Source organism: Scatophagus argus, chromosome 15 (assembly GCF_020382885.2).
Source record: "Scatophagus argus isolate fScaArg1 chromosome 15, fScaArg1.pri, whole genome shotgun sequence".
Lineage (NCBI taxonomy): Eukaryota > Metazoa > Chordata > Actinopteri > Scatophagidae > Scatophagus > Scatophagus argus.
The window spans coordinates 8,536,656-8,562,900 of NC_058507.1; the positions used below are offsets into that span (position 1 = coordinate 8,536,656).

General features: G+C 43.0%; 2 protein-coding genes across 4 annotated transcripts in view; one reads left to right on the top strand and one right to left on the bottom strand.

The window, feature by feature from the left end:
• On the top strand, nucleotides 1-9,124 carry LOC124072067 (transcription factor Sp3-like). Of its 3 annotated transcripts, XM_046413211.1 has the most exons (10): nucleotides 1-186; nucleotides 512-609; nucleotides 1,241-1,471; nucleotides 1,559-2,161; nucleotides 3,337-3,546; nucleotides 3,677-3,881; nucleotides 4,008-4,197; nucleotides 4,291-4,487; nucleotides 6,427-6,687; nucleotides 8,657-9,124. In XM_046413211.1, the coding sequence occupies exons 1-9, from the start codon at nucleotides 180-182 to the stop codon at nucleotides 6,672-6,674; spliced, it is 1,989 nt and encodes a 662-aa protein (XP_046269167.1). In that variant the 5' UTR covers nucleotides 1-179; the 3' UTR covers nucleotides 6,675-6,687; nucleotides 8,657-9,124. The 3 variants fall into 3 exon arrangements, with proteins under 3 accessions (XP_046269167.1, XP_046269166.1, XP_046269168.1); XM_046413210.1 differs by lacking the exon at nucleotides 8,657-9,124 and having other exon boundaries at nucleotides 6,427-8,444; XM_046413212.1 differs by lacking the exon at nucleotides 8,657-9,124 and having other exon boundaries at nucleotides 2-226; nucleotides 6,427-8,444.
• The window catches only part of uggt1 (UDP-glucose glycoprotein glucosyltransferase 1), a 27,433-nt gene continuing 9,974 nt past the window's right edge, over nucleotides 8,787-26,245 (bottom strand). Inside the window, exons 12-40 of the mRNA XM_046413209.1 lie at nucleotides 25,245-25,336; nucleotides 24,687-24,837; nucleotides 23,789-23,908; nucleotides 23,597-23,682; nucleotides 23,051-23,186; nucleotides 22,733-22,864; nucleotides 21,938-22,102; nucleotides 20,845-20,965; nucleotides 19,990-20,088; nucleotides 19,186-19,280; nucleotides 18,377-18,583; nucleotides 18,058-18,189; nucleotides 17,762-17,892; nucleotides 17,571-17,666; nucleotides 17,260-17,362; nucleotides 17,019-17,098; nucleotides 15,531-15,720; nucleotides 14,863-15,021; nucleotides 14,567-14,652; nucleotides 14,357-14,441; nucleotides 13,603-13,691; nucleotides 13,243-13,347; nucleotides 12,996-13,080; nucleotides 12,303-12,485; nucleotides 11,847-12,007; nucleotides 11,568-11,682; nucleotides 10,959-11,075; nucleotides 10,099-10,243; nucleotides 8,787-10,018 (exon numbers count right to left, since the gene is read on the bottom strand). Coding sequence (XP_046269165.1) covers nucleotides 9,999-10,018; nucleotides 10,099-10,243; nucleotides 10,959-11,075; nucleotides 11,568-11,682; nucleotides 11,847-12,007; nucleotides 12,303-12,485; nucleotides 12,996-13,080; nucleotides 13,243-13,347; nucleotides 13,603-13,691; nucleotides 14,357-14,441; nucleotides 14,567-14,652; nucleotides 14,863-15,021; nucleotides 15,531-15,720; nucleotides 17,019-17,098; nucleotides 17,260-17,362; nucleotides 17,571-17,666; nucleotides 17,762-17,892; nucleotides 18,058-18,189; nucleotides 18,377-18,583; nucleotides 19,186-19,280; nucleotides 19,990-20,088; nucleotides 20,845-20,965; nucleotides 21,938-22,102; nucleotides 22,733-22,864; nucleotides 23,051-23,186; nucleotides 23,597-23,682; nucleotides 23,789-23,908; nucleotides 24,687-24,837; nucleotides 25,245-25,336 — 3,486 coding nt within the window. The 3' untranslated portion in view covers nucleotides 8,787-9,998. The remainder of the gene's footprint in view (nucleotides 10,019-10,098; nucleotides 10,244-10,958; nucleotides 11,076-11,567; nucleotides 11,683-11,846; nucleotides 12,008-12,302; nucleotides 12,486-12,995; nucleotides 13,081-13,242; nucleotides 13,348-13,602; nucleotides 13,692-14,356; nucleotides 14,442-14,566; nucleotides 14,653-14,862; nucleotides 15,022-15,530; nucleotides 15,721-17,018; nucleotides 17,099-17,259; nucleotides 17,363-17,570; nucleotides 17,667-17,761; nucleotides 17,893-18,057; nucleotides 18,190-18,376; nucleotides 18,584-19,185; nucleotides 19,281-19,989; nucleotides 20,089-20,844; nucleotides 20,966-21,937; nucleotides 22,103-22,732; nucleotides 22,865-23,050; nucleotides 23,187-23,596; nucleotides 23,683-23,788; nucleotides 23,909-24,686; nucleotides 24,838-25,244; nucleotides 25,337-26,245) is intronic.

Genomic DNA, 26,245 nt, shown 5'->3' on the forward strand with positions numbered 1-26,245 from the left:
TGATGCAAATTCGACGGTCAAGCTTGTTAGTCCCACCTTTTTGTGTTTCCCGCACCGTCAATCAAAATAGAAAAAAATCGACCCGAATTCACCGATCAACACTAGCCCGCCTTTGATAAAATAATCATGTTTGGAGTTTAGTTGATCAGATAATCCTCCCGGTTACTACCATTCACGCTATGACTGGTACGTAAACATTTAGCGCATCGAAGCGTGCAACTAATCGGTGAGTTTGTGTAACCTACAGCGAAGCGAGCTGCGTCTTTTTATCTTTTGCTCTACTGCTAACTAGCTAGATATGGTTAGCTAACAGAGCTAGCTGCCTAGCCACGGAGTTGACAAAGTAAACAGTCAATCGGGGCCGAATTTGCCTCAGAATCCCCGCTGCAAAGTTGAATTTCGCAGTCAGCTCCTTTTGGACTGGAGAGTGGGGATGCTTTGCGGGCTTTTCTGGCAGACAGGAGTTGAAGATTACAGAGTTTTGCTGAGTTTCCCCCTCTCTCCCTGCTAGCGCCAGAGCAGCCTCTGAAACAAGGAGAAATGGCGTCCGCGGACGTGGACAGCAGTCAAAGCGAGTTTCTGCAACCCGGCGGCGCAGCGGAAACACAGGTATCCGACATTTTCTAGCTCGTCTTTCTCGCTTGCTTTCGATTGCTGGATGTGTTTTTGAGAGCATGAAGTTCACACGTTTTAAAATTTTGATGGCATGGGGTGAAAGCCGTACACTTCCTGTGTTCCCCTCAATAACGGCCACCCACTTTACCCCTGTAAAACCCGCCCATAGTGGGTAGGACACTGAAGTCAGTCACTTGGGTCGGCTCGCTGGAAGATAGCCGGTGAGCCTTAGGCAGGGAAGATGTCAGGGTGTGATAATAATGTCTGAATAGCGTCCATAATCAAACAGTAGCGTTCAGTTGCGTTGTAATAGCCACCCATCCCCCACACCCTGCTCTCGACCGGTTCTGAGCCCGTTATCGTCACTCCCTGTGTTTGTGGTTGCATTTAGCTCACGGGCGTTCAATCGTCCATCCTTTGCTTCAGAACAAAACCTACAAGATCCCCCGCTGCCTCTGTTTTATCCTCTCTTTGATATACCACCGCAGTTTCTGAATCCATAATCGATTTGCAGACAATAGTCAAGCTAGTTCCCTTTTCTTGTGATCTAATGTAAAACTGAGATTAATCTTTTTGTTTAAATGTGATCTGTCCATGTTAACCTGAGTGTTAATTTTACTCCCAGACGACAGATATGTCAGCCATTCAGCTGACGGGTTCGGACAGATGGGAGGTGTTAACTCCTGTCACAACTGGGAAGGAAGACCAGGGAGTCGTTCACATTCCAAACTCGGGGATTGTCACGTCCAACGGCCAGTACGTGCTTCCCATTGGGAGTCTTCCCAGCCAGCCCATTTATGTTACAGCATCTGGGAATGAGGCCGCAGCCAATGGAGTGGCAGGCATTCAGTATCAGGTAAAAAGAGACAGAAACAGAATTGAAATACTTCAGGTGCTCTGTTCAGGTGACAAACCTTCTCAAAACTATTGCTCCTTCTTCCAGGTCATCCCTCAAATCCAACATGCCGATGGGACACTGGCAGGGTTTCCAACACAGGGACTGGATGATGGCACTGGTCAAATCCAGCTCCTCCAAGATGGCAGCCAGGGCGGCATCGGAATCAGCTGTGCCACGACAGCCACCACAGACCTCCTGACGCAGACGGGGCAAGTACCGTCAATCCAAGGCGTCTCACTGGCTGGGGGGTCAGCGTACACCGGCACAGTACCTGTGGGGCTGCCCAGCAACATAACATTTGTCCCTATAAACAGTTTGGATCTGGAGTCTTTAGGGTTGAGCGGAGCGCAGACGGTCCCCATCGCAACAGGGGTAACACCCGAGGGTCAGTTGATCATGGGTGGTCAGACGCTGGAGAGTCAGGGTCAGGACTCTGGCGCCAAACAGCAGCTGGTGACGGTGAGCGATGCCGGTGCCAACCCAGAACTCTACGTGCCAACCACCACCAATTCCTCCTCCAGCTCCTCCCTTCCTGAGACCATTGACGGCACCGGGGTTCTGACCCAAGCGACCGCCGTGTCCGCAGGCGTGTCCGACCCCTCCTCCTCGGCGAACTTCAACTCCCACAACCAAATGCACCAAATCCAGGTCAGAGTGTGTGTCATGTTTATGTGTGTCAGACCTGTGTGGTTTAAGGCAGCGGTTCCCAGCCTGGAGTCAGGCTGAACCCAAGTCTGGTGGGTCAAGAGAATTTTTAAGAAGGAAAATTAGTGTTTTAGTTAGTTATTTCTTTGAGATTGTTGATACTTTCTTTTCTTCAGGTAAATTTCATTGTTCATATAGTTCAGTTCATATAAAAATGATCAGAAAGAGAATAATTTGGTTTGCTCTCAGGCCGTGACTGATAAAGAATAGGACTGTGTATTGGACCAATGCAGTACTGGTACTTGCCAAAACGTGTCTGTAACACGTAACACGAGTATTGGAAACTGTTGATTTTTCTCTTAGCTGGCATGAAATGTCCAGTCAGGTTTATTTCTTCTTTGATTAGATATTTCCCAGTTTGAATCAACAATTTGCCAATTCTATGTAGAGGTCTTGTACAAGTACTTACTCATGTGTAGACAACACTTACCATTTGAGAACTTAGACTTCTTTATTTTAATGAAAAAAGTCTGATAATCGAAGTAAAGTATTAAATAAAAGTATTTTATCAGAACTCTGGTATTGTATTGGCACTGGTGTCTACAAATTTCAAATTATACCCAGCTGTAATGAGGGATATTAGATAGAAATATTTATTCTTGGCCATATGCCAAACAGAATGGGAAGTACTACTTTGAGGCACCGATAGAGTGTGCTTTTTCCATTTCATGTGTTGTCACTGTGTATTTAACATTTTGGAATTACACTTAATGCTTCTTGAAGCTTTCATTGTGTCTAATTTGCAGCTTAGCCTAACGGATTTAGTAGGGATGTTTTTCCTCACACATCTACTGCAAAACTGCGATTAAAAGTGTAGCTTGTCAGAATGGTGCATTCATGTGCAGTCATACAGTTTGGGGAAAAAGCCTCCTATGATCAGATGTCACCGTGTGAATTCACTTCTGTTGTGCACCCAGCTTTAAAGCGTTCTGTGCTCCCAACCCCGATGGCCAGCATCCATAAAAATGCTCTTGCCTGCAATTTATTAACATGATTAAAGCTAACTGTCCACTGTATTTTTAAACCAGGACCTGCCACACGGAGACCTGACTAAAATGCTGCTTTCTCAGTCTTGGTGTGCAAAGTGTCACTTATTTTACTGTTTTCTTACTCTGCAGGTCTCAACCTCCAACGCAACCACTATCTCACAGCCCATCTTGCAGCTGTCTGGGGATGGTCAGGCCCAGGTAGCCCAGGTGGCTCAGGGTCAGGACCTGAATGCAGCAGGTCAGACTCTACAGAGTGTGCAGCTCGTCAACCCGGGGACTTTCCTCATCCAGGCCCAAACTGTCACTGCTACCGGCCAGATCCAGTGGCAAACCTTCCAGGTAATCTACAAGGAGTGGGCAGGACATTTCTTCTTGTTTCTAAGCAACAAAGTGGCCTGCTTTGTAGCTTAAGTAGCATGTTGTGTTTTGATGCTGTGAAAGATGACATGTATCACATCTTCCCTTGTAGGTTCAGGGTGTCCAGTCACTCCAGGGGCTCCAGTTGCCCCAGGGACAGGGACAGGCTCAACAGCTGACCTTAGCTCCGGTCCAGACTCTCCCTTTGGGCCAGGCAGGCCAGGTCAGCCTACCCAACCTCCAGACAGTCACGGTGAACTCTGTAACACAGTCTGGAGTTCAGTACACACAAGGGGAGGATGCAAACAGTCCAGCTGGTATGGGACACTTGCACATACTGCACATCCTCACACACACAGTTTTCCCATTTCTGTGCAAATGTTGAATTTCTCATGTTGAGTTGTTGAAGACAATCTAAATTTGGTTCTCCTCCTCTGGTTCAGGTATTCAGATTAAGGAGGAGCCAGACTCTGAAGAGTGGCAGCTGAGTGGAGACTCCACGCTGAACCCCAGTGATCTGAACAACCTGCGCGGTCAGATGGGAGACGAGGACATGGAGACGCCAAGCGGGGAGGGCAAGAGGCTCCGCAGAGTAGCCTGCACCTGCCCCAACTGCAAAGAGTCAGGAGGAAGGTGGGCATGTGGGAGAACACACACACATCACAGATACACAGCCATCGCCTGCAGTGTTTGTGCTTCATTTTGCACTTTCCCGGCATTTCGCAGAGGTTCCGGCATGGGGAAGAAGAAGCAGCATATCTGCCACATCGCCGGCTGTGGGAAGGTTTACGGGAAGACGTCTCACCTCCGAGCCCACCTGCGCTGGCACAGCGGAGAGAGACCCTTCGTCTGCAACTGGATGTTCTGCGGGAAGAGGTTCACCAGGAGCGACGAGCTGCAGAGACACAGGAGGACGCACACAGGTGAGACGATGCTCGCATGAACCCTTTCAGATCACCTCACAACAGTTACGCTGTCATATGTTTGTGTTAGTTTTTTCAGTCCTGTTTGTTTTTAGAACCTGGTGGGTTGTTGTCTGAAAATATAAAAATCACACAAATAAACACAGTTTTCATGGTTGCAGTTAGTTAGTAGTGTTAGCTTGGTTACATGCATTCAGAGTCAAAACCAAAGTTCCTTTTTGTTCCTGTTTTTAAACTTGGCACTTGAAACCTTAACAGATACAAAAATATCTTGTATATCATGTCCATTTTCAAGTAGAAGATTGTCTTAAGTCGTTCTTCCTGCTCTTATTTGATTACATAATGGTTCAGTGATTAAGAGGTGTTAACTTAAGCATCATCTTGAAATTGAGGAAATGAAATCTTGCAGCTGCTAATGTGTGTATGCAGGGCTGCAGTGCTCAGACATTTTGAATGATTTGCTTTTAGGTCAGGCTGTTTTTATGAAGGCAGTGTGTACAGCTAACACTCTTCACTTACACAGAGAGGAATACATGCTCTCTAGCTCTCTATTAATTATCCAAGCAGCATAAAAATAATTTGATTTGGTCCTAAAATAAGAGGTGCTGATGAAATGAGCAGAAAGTTACTAGAGTTACACTGATAACTGATTGAAGTAAAATACTGTGTACATGTTGTATATTTCATTATGTTTTGTGTTTCATCTGGCTGCACGACACGTGTCCCTTCAGGGATTTAATTTAATAAGCTGGGAGGAAGTACATCCTGAATAGTTTTGGGTTTTTTGGTTGTTTCAAGATGCTGGTTGGTTTGTTGGTCAGATTGTCTCTGATGGAGATTTCTGTTAAACTGGACAGTTTATAGATGAAGCTGAAAATGGATCTTTAACTTTTTTTTTTCACAATTGAAGACTCATATGAAGGAACGGCGCCTGTCACTTTCATCCCTTTTTGTAGCTTTGGCTTGTGAATTACTGTAGTGTGACCTGTGAAAACATGAATGATATCGCGACGTGTTGACAGGCTGTTGATGAGCGCGTCTCCGGCCGTCTGTGCTTCTGTTCTGCCGCGGTGCAGCGTGAGGTGTTGATGTTTTCTCTTTTCTCTTTATCGCTTTTTAGTCTTTTTGTTAGGGGATTGTTAATGTTGGATGCACACGGGCATGTTGCGACACCGACAAGGACTGGTTCACCCAGATTTCAAAAACATTTTTTTTGTACTTGATCATACTTTACTTTCCATCCTACTGTGAACAGTTTCCATAAGGGTAGTAATAGGAATTTTTTTATCTTGTGTTTTGTGTAGGTCCAGGACTGCGTATTTAAATGTTATTGTTCACAATTGAAATTTCATCCGCCTCCACTGTACTGGGGGAGGAATCTCTCCGAGACGGTTGTCACAAATTAAACCGATAATGTCTGTGTTGTCAGATGGCATTACGGATTAATAAAGTGCTGCATTTAAATTTAAACATGGAAGAAAAAAATTAACAAAATGTATTCTTTTTACTTTCATGTAGACACGTAATGATATTTTTAATCCCCTCCAATCACCACTTATGCACAGATTCTGCCCTCTGCCCATATTTTCTTTATTTCCTAATTATTTTGCTGTGTTCAGGACATGTCTGGGTGTCAACGATTACAGACAAAGATAGTTGATTGTCTCTTTCCCAGGTCATCAAATATTAACTTTTTGGGTTGGTGGTTATTTGACAGCCTGGGAATTAGACTCAACAATCAGTTCTCTTTCTCCAGAATCACTTACTGGTGTAGTTAGCATAGTGTGCCTTTTAAAGACAAAACATCCACATCCGTCCATGTTGGCGGTGCTGTTTGCTTACATGAATTTCACTTAACGAAACTCCAACAACAGAAACGTGTATGTGGGCATGTTAAAAAAAACTGTCTGACGTGTTATTGTTTGACTGTCGCTCGCAGGGGAGAAGAAGTTTGTGTGCACAGAGTGCTCCAAGAGGTTCATGCGGAGCGACCACCTGGCCAAGCACATAAAGACTCACCAGAATAAAAAAGGCGTTCCCTCCACGTCTCCGCCCACCACTGACACCGTCATCACCGCCGACGGAACCACACTCATCCTCCAGACCGCCACCACCCACGACCTTGTAGGCAATCAGGAGATCCCTTTACAGCTGGTCACCGTGGCGCCCGCCGAGGTCATGGAGTGAGGAGGCAGATGGGGTGAGGTGGCTTTGTTTTTTTTTTGTTTGTTTGTTTTTGTTTTGTTTTGTTTTTTGAGAACTGGCCTATCACAGGGACCTCTTGGGCTTTTCTCTTTCCCTCTTACCTTTTCTTTTGTTTGTTTTTTACATATGAATATATACGTAAATATATATGACAAATATATATATTTTAAGTAAGAGTTATCATGACTTTATGTTTGTTTTTTTGCAGTCTTTTTATAGGCGGGCAAAAAAAAAATAACATTAAAATGTGGTTGCTAATGTACACGCATAAACACACACATGCAGACACACACACACACACATGACAAAACATGTATTAACACTCAACACGCAACATAAATATTCAACACAATGAAATGCCTTATTTTGTATCATACTCTTGTATAAAATGCTGGAGGTGCATGTGTTTTTTAAGCTTTGCAGATGATGTAACTGTAACAGAGATAAATGTGTTTGTGAAATGGAGATGATGATGATGATGAGGAGGAGGAGAAGAGGAAGTAGCGAACCTCTCTGGAATGACTGAGTTTTTGTCTCTGGAGAGACTGGACAGAGTGGGGCTGTTTGAAGCAGCACTGCATCCACGCCAAACTGTTGCGCTGCTGCCGCCATGAACGAACGGCCGCGATCATAAAGGAGTAGTTCAACAATCTGGGGACAATTTGCTTTCTTCCCGAGAGTTCTCATCTAAATAAATCTCGGCGAGAAAGAAAAATGAGCGCGTTTCCCTTATGTCGAACCTGCAGCAGCTGTCGCCCAATCACAGACAACCAACAGGACGGCGACGCTGATGTCGTGCCGTGCTGCTTCAAGCAGAGCGGGAGGTTCAGCTGACGGTCGGAGCAGGACGACAGTGACGCTGTTAACTGATCTGAAGTCGGCGTTTTCCTCCTCGAGGGTTGTGGGGGGTTGGGGGGGTTGGGGGGGGGGGGGAGTAGATGCAAGCCGCTCTGAAAAAGGGCAACTTCTTCCAGCATCTGGTCAGTCTGAACAGAATGTCTCATCTGCCCTCACGAGCACGCCGTCCGCTGTGCTTGTCCACGTCAAAACGCGTCTTTATTTTTCTTTCTTCCTTTCTTTCTTTCTTTTTTCATATTTTCATTGTAAATTCACATTTTGTTTCTTTTTTTCTTTTTTTTTTTCCACGTCTCTTCGTCGATCTGGGTGTCATCTAAAGCCACATGATGGTGATCGTAGATTTTAATGTGGTTTAGAGTGGTTACCGCTGAATTCCTGCAGGGCTCTTCACTGTCAGCTGCACATGGTGGCGGCGGGAGAACGTGCACCTATATATATATATATATATTTTTTTTTTTTGTTTATGAAAATCGAGAAACGGATGCAACAAATCAGCAAGCCCTCAAGGGTGTTTTTGTCATCGAACATTCCAGTTGGACACCAGATGATGTGGGATTAGCTTTGCAATAACTGCGTTGTTGGCAACTGTGGCCAGATGTCACTCAAGTTAAAAAGGAATACAATCATGCCATTGTTTTTTTTTTGTTTTGTTTTGTTTTTTTTTTAAGTTTTAATTAATGTAATCCCTTCCTCAGTTTGTCCTCATGTTTGTAGCATTCATTTACATGTATATTATCTTATTTTGTTTATAGAAGCCATTACTTAGTTAACTGAATTTGTTGTATCAAAACCTTATTTTAAGTGATTTTTTTAAAGAATTGGTGTAAAAATTGAATGTTACCTTTTGTAAAACCTTTTTTCAAATGGATCACAATAAAAGTCTGAAACCTTCCAGTTACAGGGTTTTGTGTGTTGAGGGCAGCGTTAAGGTTATTATGTGTTATGTATACTTTTACCTCATTTAAACCTTTTATCCATCACCGTTAGCTAACTTTTCAAGCTTTTATCCATTACTTTTAGCGATTTTATGTCTGTTACTTGTCGTTGGCAGTTTCCACTTGTCCATTGCTTATGTATATTTCAACCTTTTCTTGTTTGTCTTTTAGTTGTTTCAACTTGTTTACTCGCGAGGAAGTTGAAACACGTGATGTTGAGGTGTCGAGACTCTCAGCACCACGAGAGAGCGAGTGAGTATGCAAACACCTGAGAGACAAATAAGCAGAGAACATACGTGAGTGTTGACAACACACTGGAGCACTTCTTTATTTGGGGGGTTTTCATTTAACAAACACACCAGACAGTTTCAGCTGAACACGTCATGGCTGCTCTTCCCTCACAGAACCACAAACTCTCTGCTCTCCTGCTCTCCTCTGGTTCTGGAACTTCATGGACAAGTTTCACACATCTTTTCCCTGAGTCTCAGTGACAGTAATGTTCCACAAGAAACTGGGGATTCAGTATTTTATTCTTACTTTTTATTTCAAGTTCAAAATCATTGATGTACTCGTGACTAAATTCCATAAACGTTCCCTTTAAAGTGATTTTAGGTTTGGGTTGGGTACTAAATGTAGTAAGAAAAAAGACAGACCAGTGGATCCACTGCTGTTCAAAATAATGTATACAGTACATGTAGAGGTGGCCTTAATTTAGCACTTTCCAAATATCTCATTTGGAAAGTGTAGAATTGTTTAAAAAAATATATCACTGCCCAAAGTCCTACTTTCACTTAAACTGTAATAAAAACCAAACAAACTGAGTTTTTTAAGTTTCTCTTACACATGTTTGAAGAATTTAGTCTGATGTAACGAATACCAGCAGATGGCAGTTCACTGCTTTGAATGTCACTTTGTGATTTTACATTAATTTGCCATATCAGTTAAAAAAAAACTTTATAGTATTTGTATAGATATTGACTTCAAATATATCACCTGGATTTAAGTTCGGAATAACAGCAAATTATCTATAATGTTTTCTGTAAAATGTAAGAATAAATTCCTGTACAATTCAGAGGAAGGCCCAACAGCTTTAAAGTTGTTTTAATCCAGTGCATGAGGAGGAATTCAGACAAAATGTTTGGTTTGTTGGAGATCAAAGTTAACCAGCAGTGAGATTTCATCTGGCTGTCCTCCCTTTTGTGCTTCGACCACAGCCTGAACCAGAATCCCAATCAGTGCAAAGTTACAGACCGACATCTAATGCAGGGCAGAGAAAACTAAAAGAAAATAGAATTTCTATTGATTTGCTTCACGGAGTACATTCTCACTGCTTGCACACTCCCCTTCACGTGTTATTTAAAAAAGACAAGAAAAAAAAAAAAAAGAACAGACCCCCTTTGACCATTTTGGCGCTGGTTTGTGGTCAGTCTGTCCGCAGGAGAGGAGCCTCTTCACGAAGCGGACTCTTTAAACAGAGTCCTGTCTGCCCCCTCGTCGCCGCCGCCGCCGCTCCTCACAATTCTGTGTGAACATCTGGCGAGAATTAGAGAAAATTTAGTCCAGTTGATCGCTGCATTCCAGCTGTAAATAGTTTACTTGCAGTTGTTCGGTACCTGTGCCTGGCTGCTTTGTTGTGTGGTTTGCCCTCTCCTGCACTCTGGTCTGCAGACGTTTAATCTCCTGGTCGTAATCGGTCCACTCGGCCACGATCCTCACCGCGGCCTGCAGCTTGGGCTCCTTGGTCATGGGGTTGTTGCACTGAGATCAGGGGAAGAAAATGAAAAGGAACAGACAAAATCATCAACTGCAATGTTCACAGGTAGCTGGAAAACAAAATCTAATCATTCTTTGATTTTTTTTTTTCGGCTCTTTTTCTATTTCTTCTCAAAGCCTTATTACTACTTGTTTTGGTAAACTCCCAGCTGGCAACGAGAAGAGGCTGCAGCTTGTTAAAGTGGTCAGTGAGATCATCGACTGCCTGATCTGGCTCACATTTTTCGCCGAGGGAACAGTTTAAAACGGAGTTAATTTTCTCTCCATGGTGGTTTTATGTGAGCATGTGGTGGGTTCACAAAAATAAAATTAATGTTGACACCAACAGGGAGTCAGCTTTCTCTGGACAGAGAGCTTTTTGATTTGTGGCTTCCTCTGTGGAGAAGCTAGATTTTTTTCTGGTGTGAAAATGGAGGAGGTTTTATTAAGGGGACGGAAATAAGCCTCCTCAGACCTGCTTCATCTTCAGCTTCAAAATAACTCTAACTCTGCTGTTGCGGTTTTTAGATTTTCACAGTATCAAACTTCCTCGCAGTTGACCTGTCTGCCCTCTAGTGGCTGCAAGAGGTGTGGCAGTCTTCAGAAAACCCCATCACTCCCTTTGTGTGATGCTGCTCAACTGCACAGGGTGCTACAGGTCTGTGAAGCTGCACCTTCTGTTATTTTGTGAGCACTCTGTCCTGATCTGAGCTGTTGTTACCAGATCTATCGTCTTGGCGCTCTTCTTGGAGCTGTCGTCACACCAGGTCTCGCACCACAGCCACTCCTGAGGCAGAGACTTTATAGGCACCTGGTGGATCATGTTGTTGGGTAGATCCTGAAAAAAAAAAAAAAAGAAAGGACAGACAATAAGCTCAGTGATGGAGGCTGTGAAGGGGGCTTTCACAGGAGACAGAAACAGATAAACACAGAAACAGTTAAGAGAAACAGTTGCTGTGGTTACACAGATATTAAGAGTGTCTGAGGTGTGAAACTCTGCTGCTGCTGCCTCAGCATTCAAGATGTGTTGTTGTGATATCAAAAGGGGAGGAGAAAACAATTAGCAACCAGTGACACTGCAAAAGAAGCAGATGACACGTGTTGTTTCTCACACTGAACAAGGCTGCTGTTTCAAGGTTTCCAGGCAGCACTTTAATGGATGGAAACTACTGGAATCTGGCATTAAATTAATCTAAAAACATACACTTTGGAAAACAGTTATCTGTCATGTAAACTGTATTACATTAATAACAATACTTAAAAAAAAATGATCTTAGTCTTTAGATCCCAAATGCACATTAAAATGTGGACAGCCAATGAGAAGACGGACCTGGTCGAGGTTTGAGAGGCTGTTGGGGTCTTGGCTGAGCCCCTGGTACTGTCCTCTGAGTCGATCTCCTGCTGCTATTTTCCTGAACTTCTTCAGGTCGACCACGTACAGGGCACTGCAGGGTGCATGACGGCAGCACGTGAAACAAGCAAGAAAAGAAATGAAGTGCGTTTCAGTGTACGCTTGTGTGTTTCAGGGTTTGATAGATTTTCAAAGTGCTGTTGACGTAAGACCGACCTAACTGGGACAATTCGGCCGAGCTTTCAACAGCGTGTGTACCTGATGTGGTATTTGCGTCCGGCGAGGTGGCTCGCCCAGTAGCCGGACTTCCAGAAGCGGTAGCCGTCCATCTCCCTCCGGCTCTCGCAGAACGGGGTGTAACCATATGGGGCTCCCTCCAGGTCAAAGTCACGAAGCTCCTTCAGGTCTGTTCGCACAATCTGAAGGACAGGAAGTCAAGAGTTAACAACACAGAGTTGTTAAATTTTAGTAAATCATCGTATTTTTTTTTGTCTGCTCATAACCCAAATAAACATTTGGTTTATGGTCATAAAAGACTTTTTCACACTTGAGAAGGTGGCACCAGTGCACTTTTGGTATTTTTCTGTGATGAAGTGCATCAGTTTTTCCAGACACAACTTTTTCAAACTTTTTAAAAGTTTAAGCCCCAAGGAGCCTGTGTTGTGCTGTTCCTTGGAGATGTAACAGTCTGCATACAGCTACGCATGAGCTAACCTGGTCAGCATCCACAAACAGGATCTTGTCGACAGCGAGAGGAAACAGCACGTCCAGGAACAGGATCTTGTAGCCCCAGATGATCCTCTGTTTCTCGGTCTGTTGGTGTAACCACCGGGGCCACTTGTACTGGACCAGCTCATACTGGAAACCATATTCCTTCGCCATGTGGGGGATGAACTCCTGCAAAGATGGTCACAAAACAGGCCTGTCAGCGTGTAGCAGGGGGTGCATTAATGTGGTTTCATGAATTCAGTACCAGGTGGGACCGAGTGTGTCAGGATTTTCAAATAAGATCTGTACGATCATCACAGTTTCAAGGTGGACACCCAAGATTAGAGTCGTCAATTCAGTATCTGATAAAATGTGAAACATTGTCACAATCTTCCCTTCTGTTCCTGAGGATGGATAGACGACAGTATGGCGTCTCAGTGAAGCTGACCTTTTGGATATAAAATGCCATCACTCCACCATTTTATCCTACAATACATTTGTTTGAAATTTTGTCGTAAGTGCATGAATTTTTGAGTTATGGCTAAAAACACGTTTTGTAAATCCTCAGCGAACTTTGACCACCAAAATCTACTCAGTTCATCTTTGAATCCATGTGGACGTTTGGGCCAAATCTGTAGAAATTCCCCTCACGGTGTTCGTGAGATAAAAACACAACGCCTAATACTACTAAAATCCTACCTTGAAAGTTGGGGACAGGTAGTTTTTGAGGAACCAGAACTTGACGGGGGTTTTGGTGTTCTTCAGGACTGACAACATCATAATCCTGAGAGGGAACAAAAGATAAAAAAAAGAGCAGTTGCAACAGAGCTGTGAGAACAAAGCACTAAAATCAATTAAGTTTCAGTACACGTGAGAGGAAGGGATGTTAGCTTTCCAAGATGCTGGTTCATGCTAACGTCCTCCTCGTCTGGTCACCGACTCTCACCTGAGGAACCTCTCATACAGGTGGCCCGAAGCCACAGAGAAGATATTGATCACGTCATCCTTGTCCTGCTTAAGTTCCTCCGTCTTTCCTCCGCCTGTGAACCCCCTGAAAGACAAGCGTGTTAAGAAGATTTATACACTAAAAAAAAAAATCAAATCAAAAGACCTCTTTGACCGCAGAGAATGTCATCAGTGTGGTGTTTGCAGGCTACACTTAAGGGCTCATGTCCACATAACGTTTCAGGTGAGGAGACAGCAGCAGCATGCGGTCGTCTATCGCTGCCCTGCCCTGCCATATTTTTGGTTTTTTTTTTAAAATCTTTTTCTTTTACTTGCTCTCTATTTCTAATCAAAGCTGTACCTGGTCAGAGAATTCCAGAAGCCAGTGTCATTTTCCTCCGTCCCGTCACTCAGCAGCTCCTCGTTCAACTTGTCTGGTTTCTTCTGGACCTGATCAAAAAGTAATGTTAACCCAGTTAGATGGACTGTGTTAAAAAATATCATGTCTCCATTTGACACTGTAATTACATATTATCTTATTTAGCTCGAATTTTCCGGAGGACCAACTCCAACTTATTAATAAAAAAAAAAGCAAATATGAATAAAATACACAATCTTGATTTTGCGTTTAGCTGATATATGTTATACATATATGTGATATACGACTATTGCTTTATTACATCAATAAAAAAACACTTTGGCTGCTGAAATAGTAAGAAGAGGTTAATAAATGTTAGGCTGAAGTTTCGAACTGTTATGACTTTAACTTGACTGTGGAGTTTTTGGCCACACAAACGACGTAAACAGAAACTTTGTTTACAAGAAAAGTCCGTAGGGCACCTTTAATACTGAGGTGAGTTTGAAATAAAAGTAGCTTTGATAGCACGTGGCCACAAATCCATCAAATGTAAACTTCCCGATGAGATGTATAGTTTAATGAGAATGCAGCCCGACTGAGAAAACTGCAAATGTTGCCACTAAACGTCATGGAGTTGATTTAATTCCTCTGGAAATCAAAAATCAAATCCACTAAATGTGTGAAAGACCAAATTCCTGTCTCTGTTGCCACGCTATTGAGCCGGACAGGCATCACTTTTGCAAAGGTGAAAACTGACCTTGACTTTAATTATCCTGCTCTTGAAGTTGTTGAGCACGACTACAATGTCATCGGAGTCTGCTGGAGAGTCTGTGCCGTCGTGGCTGCGACAGAGGACAGACAGGAGGAAGAGGAAAGGAAGAGAAAAGAAGGTGAACAAGTCCGTAAAGGCAAGAGTCGGAGCATGAGAACTCTGTGATACGTCACGGCCACTTCTCAGTGTTCTTACCTGTAAATCTTGTAGATCTCATCCGAGCGTCCTTTCCTCATCTTCAGGATCCAGGCGCCGGGGTTTGCCTTCAGCTGAAAGTAACCCTACGGACACAAGAGATTTTCAGTGTTTGTAATGATGAGCCAGAAAGAGAAATTCAAACAAGAACTAAAGAACTAAAAGCAGTTTACCATCCAGGAAAGCATTAAAAATTCATTGAAACAGTTGGCAAAGTGTTTGTGTTTCAGGAACTTTGTGCACGTAGGCGTTTGGTAAACGAGACGAGAGGCTCGTAGTTCGCAGGAGTCACTCACCAGGTTCGCCATGACAATCGTATCCACGATAACCGGCTCGGAGGAGGTTCCCAGGGTGAACTGGAGGCCCCGGGGCGGCTGGCCTGAACTGACATCAAAACAATGGCCTTCCAACAAAAGGTGCTCCAACTCGTACTCTGCTGCTACGATATTCTCCACCTGCAAAGACAGGAGGGCAGAAAAGTCAAATTTGTTTTGAGCAGCAAAACTGGAGAAGTCTGAGGAAGACGACACCTCAGTGGTCACATGGGGAACCTTAAAACTTGTTCTCTGCATATGGCAAAGTGCTCCAAAACTCTTTTTGGTGCAACTACTTACTGTACTGTAAAGGAAAACTGTCTCCCACTTCTAATTGTTTTTCGTATGGTCCTCGAGACAAATGAATGAAAAAAATAAATTCCAGTGAAATGAGTGTGAAATCGGAAATCATACAATATCAGTTTGGATTGAGGATGAGGGAGACGAGACACAAGGAGGCAGATTTTACATGACCGCTCATGACACACATGAAGACACAAACAAGTGGACCAGCATTAACACATTCAAACAGAGTGTGGGTGGATAATTTAAAGCCTACAGAGTCAACTGCTGGAATTGGATTTAAGAAAAAACAAAACACCCTGGAACACTTTTAGACATTTCAACACTTGTGATCCATACTGATGTACCTCCTGCAGGTAGATGTTGTCCAAGTCGTACCGGGTGTGCACAGACTCGACCATCCAGCTCTCAGGAGTGTTTAGGTTCAGGGTGAAGAGGGGAGACTGAGGCATGTCCAGGAACTTGGCCATGGGGCCGGGAGAGAAACTACCGTCGGCCTGAAACGCCACCTCCGGCTCCAAGACGTAACGGTAGAAACTGGAAGACAAAAACAGTTGAGCAGACAGAAACCGGTCAGACTTTCAGAGCGGGTGGAGAAGCCATCAACCGGAAACGATCACCACTGTTGGTTTTTAATTGATTTTTACTGAAAATATTTCATAAATGAATGGACCGGCTTAAAACGTGAAACATTAATGTGCCCTGTGGGGTTTTCTTGTAAACTAAATTCAGTGTTACTCTTTCCTCATAAAATATTTACAAAGCCGATTTAGTATTTTAAATCGAACATTGTTTATATCCACGTTTTACTAGCTTGTAGTCGTCTTCACGGGCTCTGTTGGCTCAGCTGCAGCATATCTTGTTGTGTTAGATTAGTGGAACAGTGTGAAACTGTTGGCAGGAGTGTGTACTGCACGCTCGAGACAAATAAAACAAGGAGCCACTCATAGAAAAAACAGCTTCACACCTCTACCACAGGGAACCTTTGGTAATTGACCTAAGAGATAAAAGTTTGACAAAATAGTCCCAACTTAAAGTCTATTCACCAGCTATTTTTTTTGAACAAATCTTAGAATGAAAAACATGATATCAGAAGGCTGTGTGACACGGCTGAAAGCTCTGTATCTCTACAGATCCCTCCCAGTGCCGACTGAGCAAACTCAGTTCGATCCAGCTCCTAAAAGAACGACGCACTTGCAAGCTTCAGAAAGAAATGCTGCTGAAACTGCTTTTCAAACTGCTTTTATGTCCCCTCACATCCAAAAAATGATGTTCCCTGCTTCAAGAAGACACTAATCACCACAGCTGAATGTAAACTGTAAACTGTCAAACTTCCATTTACCCCAGGGTGGGGGGGGGATACCACAGACTGTGGTGGAAGCAGTCAGTCCGATTGCTGTAAACACATAAATACTGCAGTGACGCTGGTGCATAATGTTGCATGACGGATGCACGGCCTCGCGCCGTCCTCGCTCTGCTACAGGACTACACGACTGGAAGACTTCAAAATATGTGCTTTCTCATCAACAATAACTAACTGAACAAGCACCTTGATTTTTGGGTCAGAAAAATTTCTGTTCTCTTGGTTGCTGCCATGATTCACCACAAAGAACTACTAAACAGCAGCATCTTTTCTGTATATCAACTGTCATGTGGTGCTTTGTACTGACCGTTACGGTAGAGGCCGGGATATGAGGCCGTGCACACCATTTATTGGCATGTGAGCACATACATGAACCCTACGCAGTTTTATAAACGAGACCCCAGGGCACTGGAAATAAACTGATATTACCAGGATGTACAGTTTGTTTCTGTACTCAGTTTTCTGCGCTCACCTCTTGAGAGGCATTTCCGACAGTTTGGACTGGCAGTTCATGAAGACCCGTAAGTTGACGTTTACCAGCTGCTTCAGAACCTGCAGATGGAGAGACGTTAGAAAGGACAAGAAAGACAGGTTGGTTATAGGCTGTGGACAGTGAAGTCAAAGTGAGGTCGTGAAAATCAGCTGAGCAGATCAGTGAGAGAGGCCGAAAAGGATGCATCAAACAGTCCAACGAGGGATCATATTAAACCTACCAATAGGAGAGGAGCTAGTTTCTGTGTGTCTCTGGTTACAGGATCCACCACGGCAACAACATCAAAGTACACGTCTCCCTCCTTAGGGCGGATCTTCACAGCACTGTAAAAAAAAAAAGAAAATCAGCAACAGTCAAGCAACCAAACACAAAAATGGTAGACATTTAAAAGCTTCCAGTAGAACGTGCTGGAAAAGCTAAGAATGGTACAGCAAAAAATCAGTGCAAAAATCATGTAACCCTTACGGAAATGTACCCAATTAATTAATGAGGCTGGTTTGTCTGAGTCATGCGCACGTATCACAACGTTACCTGTAGCGATCATCGGCAAAGCCATATTCTACGCGGGCCTCTCCTTTGGGCTGAGAGGAGAGCAGAGCGTCCACCTTCATCACAAGGTCGCTGGCCCTGAGAGAAGCCGTCCATTAAACTTTTAGCTGAGAATGTTCCTCAAAACTGAAACCTGAGAGAATCTACAACTGCAACGATGGGAAATATAATACCTGTCTTCCTCGATACCAATGTGTTGGACTTTGCTTTTGATTCGCTCTCCGGATGTTTTCAGGATGATGCTCTCCAAGAGCAGGAAATCATCTTGGTTAAACACCTCCTCCTCGTCCAGTGGACCTATAATCTGTAAATAACAAAACAAAAGCATTGACTGAACTGCTACAGTAGCCTGTGCTAAAATGGAAAATGTGCACATTTAATCATAAATACAGTCTTTTTTTTCTTATTTGTTCACGGTGTGCCTGAATGTTCAGTTCTTGAAACAATAAGAAATGAGATTGTGACTCACTCTTCCGTTGCTGATCACTGCTTTCTGTCCTTTCTTCAGTTTGAGCACGTCTCGGCAGTAGGCTGCGTGGGACAGCAGGAAATCTAATTTGGGACTCTCATACGCATCCTTGAACAATGCCATATCCATACCCTGAAGGAAAAACAGAAAACTTGTAAGCAGTTCATACAAGGGAAAGAGAAAATATTGTGAGGGGTAAATGTTAATTAAGTCAAAAAAGGCTGACGAGGCCTAACAGAGGGAAACCTAATAAATCTGAATCATGATCCATCTATATGTCAGTGAAGACACCCGCCCTCCTCTCTTCCCACCACCTCACCCCGACAGCGAACTCGCCAATGTCGACTCCCTTCTCCAGGGCCACGGCTGTCTCTTCTTTGGCCAACTTGGTGATGAAGTTCTTGGCGTTGTTGGCGGACTGCGTCTGCATGGCGGCCCAGATTGCTCTGGACACGCGGCTCATCTCAAGGGACGGAGAGCCTGATGGGTTGTTGATCATCCCCAGTCGGACGTTGTTGCTGGTTTTCTGTGGCAGAGCGAGTGTCAAGTGAGAGAGAGCGAAATGACAAAGCTGCTGATCTTACTCAAATCACTGGTGACAAAAGTAGAAATAAAATAAAAGCCTAATGGCATTTCTGAATTCTGTTTCAATGATACCAACTACACCTACATTGTCAGACTATAAAATATTAAGAGCAATATGGGCTGTGTTGCTCAGAGGTAACACAGCCCGTATTGCTGTTAATATACAGCAGTGGATTAGCTTAGCTTAGCATAAAGACTGAAGCCAGCCAGCCCGCCTCTGTACAAAGGCAACCAAATCCTCCCAGCAGCACCTCCTGTATTTCATTTTTTTTCATTTCGACAGATTATGTCTTTTTTCTTTTATTTCTTTATTCTTTTTATATTTTTTTTTTTACAGATGTTATGTGTAGGAGAGAACTTGGCAAGCTGTTTCGCCCTGTTTTCCATATTTACAAACATCTTCTCACATAATTCTTGTGCTGAGGAAAGGAAATGTGAGCATTTTCCCAAACTAACTATATAGCTATCCCTTCTATCCCTATCGCTTCAAATGACCGCCACTCGAGGTCCAGTCCGAAGAGATGGCATAAAATGATTTTGTACCATGTGTCTGATGGCATCATAAAGAAGCTGACGTCCTGAGGGCTTGTCAAAGTCTCCGACCACCCAGAAGGTCACAGGACGGATGTAGCCGTCATCTGACAAACACAAAGGAAGAAACAGAGAAAGTGGGAATAAATTATGAGACGAAGCTACACAGGCAAACTCCTGAGGCTAAAGAGGCGAGCTATAATGTTCTCGGCCAAGTTTGGTAAATTTGGCAGAAATCTGTGTTGTGAGAAGAAAGAAAATTATCCTGAAAATTAACTATAGTCTCATTGGTATCTACTCCAAAATTTCTCCATGCAGCTACAACAAATAACACTAAATGAAATGTCATGCTCTCCTAGAGATGGAAGACTCAGTGTTAGAACATGGTGCAGTTATTCAACCACATCATTAGTACTTACATTTCAGACCCTACTACACAATCATAACATGCGTAATTAGTCATTGGTGTCCTCTGAGAAATGCGACACAGATGGAGGAGTGGCGGTGGATTCACATACACATCGAAACGCTGCCAACAATTTAGTTGAGAGAAAAAAAAAAGAGCAAGTGAGGAGGAGAGGGAATAATGTGGAGAAAAAGGGTGATTACCATGCCTGTTGGTGGTGGTCATCCCTGATGCAGGGAAGGATTTTAAAATCACATGAATAGGACAAAGAGGAGGAGGAGGAGGAGGAGGAGAGGACAGAGGGAGAATACATGAAGAGAGGGTTTAGGCTTGAAGGTGACTAAATTATCATCTCACTCAAGAAAAACGCTCCAAAAACTTTTACAAGCTACCATACGAGACTCTCTCACCTTTCTTAGTCATGTAGTTCATGCTGTTGGCCACAGCGGTGCTCTTCTCTTTGCTGTCCAGAGTCGAGAAGCGAGCGTAATCATCTACAAAGTGGTTGTCTGCAAAATCAGAACAACGTGAGTGATGAACTGCAGATCAAGCAGCAAATGCCAGAGATAAAAATTTTAAGACCGGCAAGAATCTTAGAATCTTAAAGCAGTGTGTACCAGGAGAGTAAGATACTACAGTTGCTATCACAAAATATATCTTTATTCACATTTATACTGTGCATTGGGTTGTCCTACTGGCTTTTATACTCCAATAATTGTCTGTACACTTTAAGGACATACTAAAATTTGTCAAATATTAATACATGATTTGAACTGGAACCCAAACTTAAAAACAAATAAACTCCAAAGTGAGTCTAAATAAAAGCTGTGTGTGCCTGCTTAATGTTAATGGAGTTAATGGGTGAAGAACAGGTTGTTTTATAAGTGGAAAAATATGAGTTAGAATTGCAGAGGGCCATGTCCCAAGATTTTCTATAAAAACTGGAGGTTGCGGAATATAAAGTTGGTCTAAAGTGTCCAGGATTAAAAAACGAGAAAGCTAATAGCAAAGTACAAAGTCATAACAGCTAATGGGGTCAGATTGTATAGTAGGAGGTTACGTGTGGAGGTCCAGATGAAAATAAAGCTAGTCTATTAAAAAACGGCGACACAACTGACAAAAATCTGAAAAAAAAAAGAAAAATGTCCACACATGCACTAAGACAACTAATCCGGTAAAGGGAATGTGAGAAGTTTTGAACCTACGCTGGATGTCACACCCAAACAACACGTTTATAATCATTCACATCCACACACAACACTCACTGGTGTCAGACAGATCCAGGTATGCTCTGCTGGTGGACAGCACTCTGGGGTTGATGCGGGGAACAACGTTGGGCTGATTCATGATGAAGTCCACGACGTCGTGATCTGTCGCCAGCTCGCCCTGCGAGCCACACGAGCACAGATTCAGAAAATAATTGAGAGAGGACACTCCTCACTGTTACTGCAGAGCCAGAAGTGGTGCAGGAGGCACTTATCTGAGCTCTTTTCATCCTTATAGTCACAGCCAAGAGAGACATAACAAGATTTAATAGCTTTTCCACTGCAATTACTGATGCTTGTGTTTATCGACTGAAAAGTTTTCCTCCAACAAGTTCGGATTAAACATTAAAAAGGAGAAAACAAGAGTGATGACTAAAAACAGCATGTGCCACTAGAACTGGTACAGCAACTAAATTAAACATAGCTAACTATGTTTTAAGACCTTACAAAAACACAAGCCTTTGAACGCACCAATTCAAACATTTGGCTGCTCAGAGTGCTGGAACGACATTAAAACAGAAACGCACAGCAGATGGCAGGCTCACAAAGATCTAGCTCAAAAGAAAGAATGTTACTTAGTACAGTCCTCACTTCCTTCTTACTGTACTTGTAAAAATGAATAACACTTCACAAAAAGAAAAAAATCCTCTGGAGCTCTTCTATGCAATTCATTTTTCTCTTAACCAAACTACATTTTGTAGAAGCTCTGGCAGCAAACAACTAGTTCAGCCAAGTATCAGAGAATATGTAACTCGCTTCAGTCGTATTTAATGAGCTTATACTTTAAAAAAAAAAAAAAAAAAAAATCAGTAAAACTCAGATGCACTACAGTATGTATGCAAAGTAAACACTCATCAAAAAGGTGAACAGTGTGTACCTGTGTGCACAGACAGTCTTGTCATTCTGCATGAATGAAGCAGTTTTGTTTTTAATTCTGACTGTGTTGGATAGAACATAAGCTATCAAACACACATCTTTACTGACTGTTTTTATTTTCTATCAAACCTTAGTAAAACAATGCCGTTCAAATGACACGTGATAATGAAGCCCCACTGAGGCTCGCTGCCGACCTGAGTGTGTTGCTCTAACTCACCAGGTAGACGGCTCTCTGGTAGAAGGAGGTGGTCTCCAGGATCTTTTGCATCGTGACCGTCTCCAGTTCATCCGGGTCCAGCTGCTCACGCTGGTAAGGTATGCCGTTGTACATGACCACAGGCAACGGGCCCACGCCCGTCTGCTTGTAATACGCCCGCCCCTCCTGAAAGAGGAAACGCAGACAGGGAGATGTTACTTTAACTTGCATCAGCCTTTTACCATCTCAGAAACATGGCTGGAGTAGAGCAGGAGGACTTGGGTCTAAGCAGGATCTTTCAAAATCTGATCCATGCTTTTATCCCAGCTCTTAGGCCTCTACAACTGAAGTAAAATGTGCCAAGAGAAATTTGAAAAAAGAAAAAAAAAAAAAAGAAAGAAAAAAAAAAAACACGTTTTCAGCTGATCCTAAACACTGACTAACTAAACTTAAAATCCAAGGAACTATTGCTCTCAAAGAACAGTCTGACATTTTGAAAATGTGTTTTTACTAAGAATTAGGTGAGAAAATTGATAGCTCGACACTATCTAAAAGGTTAAAACTTCTAAAGCTCGCTAATTAATATGTTCCATCTCACATCATTAATCTCCATGCAAAAAAAAAAAAAATTTAACTGCAATTTCTCATTTTTAGATTTCAGTTTTGCCTCTCTTCCATTCTTCACACCAAGCTAAGCTAATCACCTGCTGACTCCAGCTTCAGGACACAGCGTGAGAGACATTATCAATCTTCTCACCTAACTCTTAAAATTGACTGATGAAAAGATGGCGACGCCACATTCAGCCCCTTTCTCACCTTCCTGCTGCTGTCATAATTGGAGTCGGCTCCCAGGACGCTGCTGACCTCCACGTAGGGAAACCTCTTCTCCAGCACTTTCACCACGTCCCCGACACTCAGCTGTCCACCGATGGGTATCCGGTTAAACATCTACAAGAAAATAAAGTAAAAGAAGGTGAGCGTACAGGAAATTTAAGGACAGCAGTTACCAGAGAGACATAAGTAGCAACAACTCCCTGCTTGTCTACTGGTTTCAAACTCTGTGATCTCATGAAGTCACTGGGCGTTTCGAGAAGCACCAGTTCTTGTCTCGGTGCTCGTGAAAGTTCGACTCACTGAGATAACGGCTTCAAATGCGCTCTGGCTGTCCACCTCGTCGCTGATGTAGTTGTAAGCTCGGACCAGCGCCACGCCGGCATCCTGCATGCCGTCGATGTCATCTTCATCCGACACCACAAACACCAAGCCTATCCTAAAAAACACACGCAGACAACAAATAAACTTTGAACAGTTAAAATGCAGAGTGTGTGTCGGGTGCTTCATCAGTATTCACACAAACTGACCATCCCAAGATGCCGCATGCAAAGGACTCAAAGGTCTCCCAAACCCAAAATCCCAAACTCCTAAATGAAAATGGATTTTAACTGCACGCTCCAACAAACTTCTGCTGGCCTACAGCAACCTTTTCTTCTGGATGTTTCTGTTTTTTGCAGTAAAAACATTTTTTTAAGAAATATCCTTATACTGGTGTAACGCACATTTATCAGAACATACGTATAATGTCCAATATACTGTATAAGGAAAACTATTTTAAGAGTAACTAAAACATCTTTTTCTAGTCTCTTGATGACTTCTGGCATCACTGATGACCCAAACACCAACCTGAGTGGGATGTTGTTAGCATAAAACATCTCTGCAACACTGAGCAGCTCAGCAGCATTCTCCTGAGTTGGGTCCAGAATGATCACCTGCAAAACAAACACACACACACACACACACACACGTTGGTATTATTCTCACGGATTTAAATCTATCTGGATGCACAAGGGGTTGATTGTTCAGGATTCAACAAACCAGATTGTGGAAGTTTTTGCGGATTTGCCTGATGACTCCGGGGAAGGTTGGCCTGAGCAGCTCCTGCACGTTGTAAGGCCACGAGCTGTACCTGTGATCCGTCTCCAAGTTGTTAATCCACTAAAAATAAAAAAAGGCAAATGAAGGGGAGATGTTTGAGAGGAGCAGCCTGAGTCCAACAGCAGATGAGTGCCAATAAGCAGCTGCTGGCTGAAAACTAGATCCAAAAAATAGTTTGACTGTCTTCAGTCATCTTTCTTTTACCTTTCTCAGTTAAGTGGTTCATTGTTTGAGCTATGTAATGTCAGAAAATTATACAAAAAGTCCAAGCTGATTCCAATTACTGACTGGAAACAGAGAATATTTGTAATTTTGTGCCTGACGAATGCCTGCAATGAAACATAACTAACTACTACTCAAGTACTTCAATATTTCTAATTTCTGCTACGACAATTAATTTGGTAACTTCAGTCAGTAGTTACCAGTCAATCAACTCTATGAGAAAACAGTTTAGCACTAACTATTCAGATCAGAGTTTGCAGCAACTACTAAAAGTTCTTACCAGTCTGAAAACATGATTTCAGACTATTTCAATTTAACATTCCTGACCGAAGCCATAAATTGAAATGCATTTGTTGCATGACAAAAATCTTTCAAAATCTTTCTGGGGACATTTCAGGCAATCTTCCAGTTTTATAGCTAAAATGTCACCTTTCAGAATCCCTGCACCTCCAGGTTTTCCAGGACATGAGGGAACAAGAACTGACACAGCATAACACAATTGCGACTGAACAGTCATCCAGTTAGTGCAGGTGTTTTAAAATATTAGCTTCTTTTTTGTTCCCAGCGTCGGTGCTTAATTGAGAGCTGTGGAGTTTGGAGTTTTGTGACTTCTTACGCTGATGGCGGGGTTGCGGATGTCAACAGCGTAGTCAGAGTCAGAGGGCTGGACGTTGAGCTTCAGGATGTCGTGGATGTATGGCGTCTCGATGTGCAGGGAGCGCAGACCCTCCATCACTCTGGCCTCACTGCGCAGCACCTCAAACACACTGCAGGGAACAACGGAGGGAGGTGAGAGTGTGGTGATCTACAGCAGGTGCGTATTCGTGTTTACGGAGGAGTGAAAATGTGCTTGAAAGTGGCAACATGAATGATAATATCTGATTTAGTGCAAAATAGAGACCTTTTTGTTTTTCTTAAAAAAAAAAAACAATCTAGGTTAGCATGGTGAGCATTTTGCTGTTTTTTGTCATATATGACAATGCTGCCTTATGTGTGTGTCCTGTTGGTATGTGTACTTAATGTAAGGATTTAAGTCTAACAGGATATACTCTTCACTCTGAGCTGAAAGACTATAAATGATTTAAGAGTGCATTTCACAAGTTGAATAAAATGAATAAAAAATGAGATGTTACACAGCTGAATGATAATAAACCAATAGTATGTGTTTGGGTACCTGAAGATGTCTTGTGTGTCCAGATCTATATGCAGTCCGTTAATGAACAGGGCTGAATCCCCAGGCTGCAGGCCCAGAGTTCCTTTGAAAAACTACGGAGACAGAAAACGTCAACATGACTAAACGTCCTATTCACATCAAACCCCAAAACCCACCCATTCATCTCCAGCTGAGCAGATCTCCACGCTGTGTAGCAGGTAATGTCAAAGCCGGTCGTCGCATAGTCAATTACGTTGTAAAACTGGAGGCAACAGTCAACACAAAGCCGTAACAATGCATGTTGTCAGCTCCAAACAAGCACTGACAGCTCTGTTTAAAATCAGTCTGTTTAGAGCAATCAAACACCACACTAAACAAATCTAATTATTAGAGAAAGGGTGTGTGCACGGCTGTGAGTAGCTGCGTGAGTGTCTGTGTGTCTGCACGGGCAAAAGGGAAAGCTCAAAGTCATTCTGGCGCAGTCAAATCTCATTATGGAAAGACAAAGACGTCAGATTAATCATACTCTAGACACTGCAATTACAACAAGACATGATTAACACAAATATTGTTCATCCCACTTAAACAGTGTGTGTGTGCGTGTGTGTGTGTGAGAGAGAGAGAGAGAGAGAGAGAAATGTCTGTGTGCAAGACAAGTGCATGTGTCCAAACTACTTCAATCAATAATCATTTCTCGCTGCAGGACTCAGCGCGCCTGCCGAATGAATCACCGATTCAGTAATTAGGATGTTTGCCGCTCACCCCAACGCCACCACCCACCCAAACTCCTGTCTGCACACCAAGATAATGTGAGCACAGCTTGAGGAAGGGAAAGAGGGGTGAGGATGGGAAGAGGAGTGAAAAAATATCTGACAAGAAAAAGGGATGATTACCTATTCCATTAGCGGAGGAAAGCCAAACACATTGTCAAAAACTGAATGCTTTTCAAGTGAGATGTTGTTTACAATATATCATCTGGCAAAAAAGGTGAGGGGGGAATAAAAGAAACAAAGACACCAAGG

Coding starts and splice junctions, on each gene's coding strand:
- LOC124072067 (XM_046413211.1), top strand. Junction 2,162..3,336: donor ACCAAATGCACCAAATCCAG/GTCAGAGTGTGT, acceptor CTTACTCTGCAG/GTCTCAACCTCCAACGCAAC. Junction 3,547..3,676: donor TCCAGTGGCAAACCTTCCAG/GTAATCTACAAG, acceptor CTTCCCTTGTAG/GTTCAGGGTGTCCAGTCACT.